The sequence below is a fragment of the Myxine glutinosa genome, chromosome 12, assembly GCF_964187855.1.
Source record: "Myxine glutinosa chromosome 12, kmMyxGlut1.1, whole genome shotgun sequence".
Lineage (NCBI taxonomy): Eukaryota > Metazoa > Chordata > Myxini > Myxiniformes > Myxinidae > Myxine > Myxine glutinosa.
Window position 1 is genome coordinate 90,167,868 of NC_136272.1, and position 2,500 is coordinate 90,170,367.

The window sequence follows — 2,500 nt, forward strand, 5'->3', positions numbered from 1 at the left end:
TAATCATTTGATGCCCTTGCACCATCACCTTTGCTTCTCGGGGCCTGCTCAGCATCCATTGATGTGAAAGAGCCGGAGTACGGAAGCAGTTAGAGGTGGCTGAGGGATTGAGGAATTCTGAGATCATAATTTCACGGAAGCATAACTTTGGCTCGACACTTGAAGCCTTTTTATACCAAACGCTGACCACAGCATGTTTTTAAGAGCATTGCCTTCATTTATTTATGATTACAAAGTCTTTCCCCTGCTTTGGCATTCATTGCCAAAAATAATCTCTCGTTTACAGGTTCGACAACTTCTTCTTCCACGCTGCAGAATGAATCAGAAGTCGGGGACGACGATGTATTTGCAGTAAGTTGCTACTTGCTTGCCGACAGTTTCCGTTCACTGCGCTCATCAGATGTATGATGTATTTTTTTCATTCCTTTGCACGGACGTGCGAAGGACATGTGCAGAGACTCGCACAGGTGTAGAGATGCCATCCTCTCCGATCCGCAACGGGGTTTGACCGACGTCCAGACTCAATTGGCAAAGAGCAGCCCCGTGAGCCTCTGCGCTAAAGCGTCAGCATTAGGCCAGGCTTAACGACGCAAGTCCCAGCATGGATATTCGTGAACGTTTTCCCGGTATGCCATTTAAAATGGGCCTCACAGTTGGAGGAAGCGGTGTAAGTCTAATAAACGTTAACCGTGTAAACCCTGCATCGGTGGCACATGCGCCGAACCGCAGATTGCGCACTCGGTTCTTAAATACTTAGAGTAAACTTCACTGATAAAAGGCCTGTCGGATGAGGGTTCAAATTTCCAAGTGTTATTGCTCCGCGAGGACTTGTTTCAAGCAGGACTTCAAACGGCCCATTGTGTACCTCGAGCCCGTCTTTCACTGGTCGACACCGTGGTCTTTCTGAATGTTGTCGAGGGCCACTTCCTTCACTTTCCTTTGCACAGAGTGCCTCTTTTTTTCACGATGGAGTTTGAAAACCTCATCAAAGAGTGTCTGCATTTTTCTAAGTGCGTCATTTGTCATTGCCTCTCCACCCCATCCTTCCCTAACTTCGGGCGTGCACAGTCGATTGCCCCAAATGTTTGAGTCGCACTTCCAGTTCTCTCCTTTTCTCTCATCAAAACTGCCACTTTGCAAAACTTCCTTGGTTTCAAAATTGGTTTTGATTTTTGTGTTCCTGGCAATGAGGTTAAATCGATGTTTGTTTTCTCTCCTTTCTTGTCTGAGGGCAAAGTGAAAGAAGAGGGAAAATGGCTCCCCGTTTGATTACCCTGACCCGTTGCCTTTGCAAAACGGCCGGCTTTCCTGGCCGCCAGCCATTCGGAGTAAAAACATATGCACATTGTGTCGCCGACTACGGTGCAGGGTAAATTTAGAGTCACAATGGAGCCTTCAGTGAAGCTGCGCGGAGGCGGTTGGGGTAAGATGTTTGGCTCGGAGGCGTGGCGCAGGGGGCGTGGCACAGGGGGCGTGGCTCGGAGTGACTCGATGTTTTCGAGGGTTTTGAGGACTTTCGCTTTTCAGTAGATCGGCCAGTGGGTGGGTGATATAGCTCTGGCAAAAAAGGCATCGCGAATTATACTCCAACTAATCCTTTCTTTGAGAATGATATCACAGAAATTGTACTTAGACTCCTGTAAGTTTGGTCAACAACTCAACCTGTCAATCCTTTCCCTTTTTATACCTCTTTGTTATCTTGTTGCTTTCCTGCCTTTGACATTCCTTATCAACCACACTTACCTCTTGGTTTGAGCGATGTCAATGTGTCTGAGCGCCTGTCCGCACCCCGTTCAGCCGGGCGAGGCGTGCTGTGCTCTGTTAAAAAGAAAAAAGAAAAAAAAGAAGGCCCAATTGCTGACACAAGCATGAGGCCTGTGGGTTATTATTTCCATCGTTTTCGAGCCCAGACTACCTGACTTCCTGTACCTCTGTATTTGGGGAGGGAGAATGTGTTTTGAGGTGGTTGAACAAAGCTGCGGTGTGCTTGCTTCCTGGTTTTTGTTTGTCTTTATATACGTACATACTAAATAATTGGTTTTGCATGAACCACACCATGGAAAATACATTTCTTTCTTTCTTAATGACTATTCTCATCCATATCCGGTCGAGGAAGTGGACCTCTTGACACTTTGTTTTGCGCTTTTACAAATGCGAGTCCGTGCTGAAAATGCAAACCTGCTCTTTTTTCTTGTGAGGCCTGTTTTAGCACTTCACTTGTAGGTGTGGAGCTAATTGCTGTCCTCATCACGTGCTAAAGTGACCCCCCCCCCCCCCCCGCCTCCTCCCACCTCCATTAGAGTCGATCTCCCATATAGCTTTGAGTCAAACAACAGACCGTGAAAGTCTCCACAGATGTACAACTGATGAGGAAATCTTGGACTTGGCGCTTCGGGTCATTTGTCGAAGTACCGGAATGATTACATAGACCTCAGGATGTTTAAACATTGGCGGCACAACCATTGGTCCTTGTGACTAAGACTTTGAGGATTTCTCCACA

General features: G+C 47.0%; 1 protein-coding gene across 4 annotated transcripts in view; it reads left to right on the forward strand.

Annotated features, from left to right (window-relative positions):
• Window positions 1-2,500, forward strand: part of SPRED2 (sprouty related EVH1 domain containing 2) — a 162,143-nt gene that overhangs the window by 143,220 nt on the left and 16,423 nt on the right. For all 4 annotated transcript variants that reach the window (XM_068132070.2, XM_068132068.2, XM_068132069.2 and 1 more), the window contains one exon: window positions 287-351. In XM_068132070.2, the coding sequence (XP_067988171.1) occupies window positions 287-351 (65 nt within the window). The remainder of the gene's footprint in view (window positions 1-286; window positions 352-2,500) is intronic.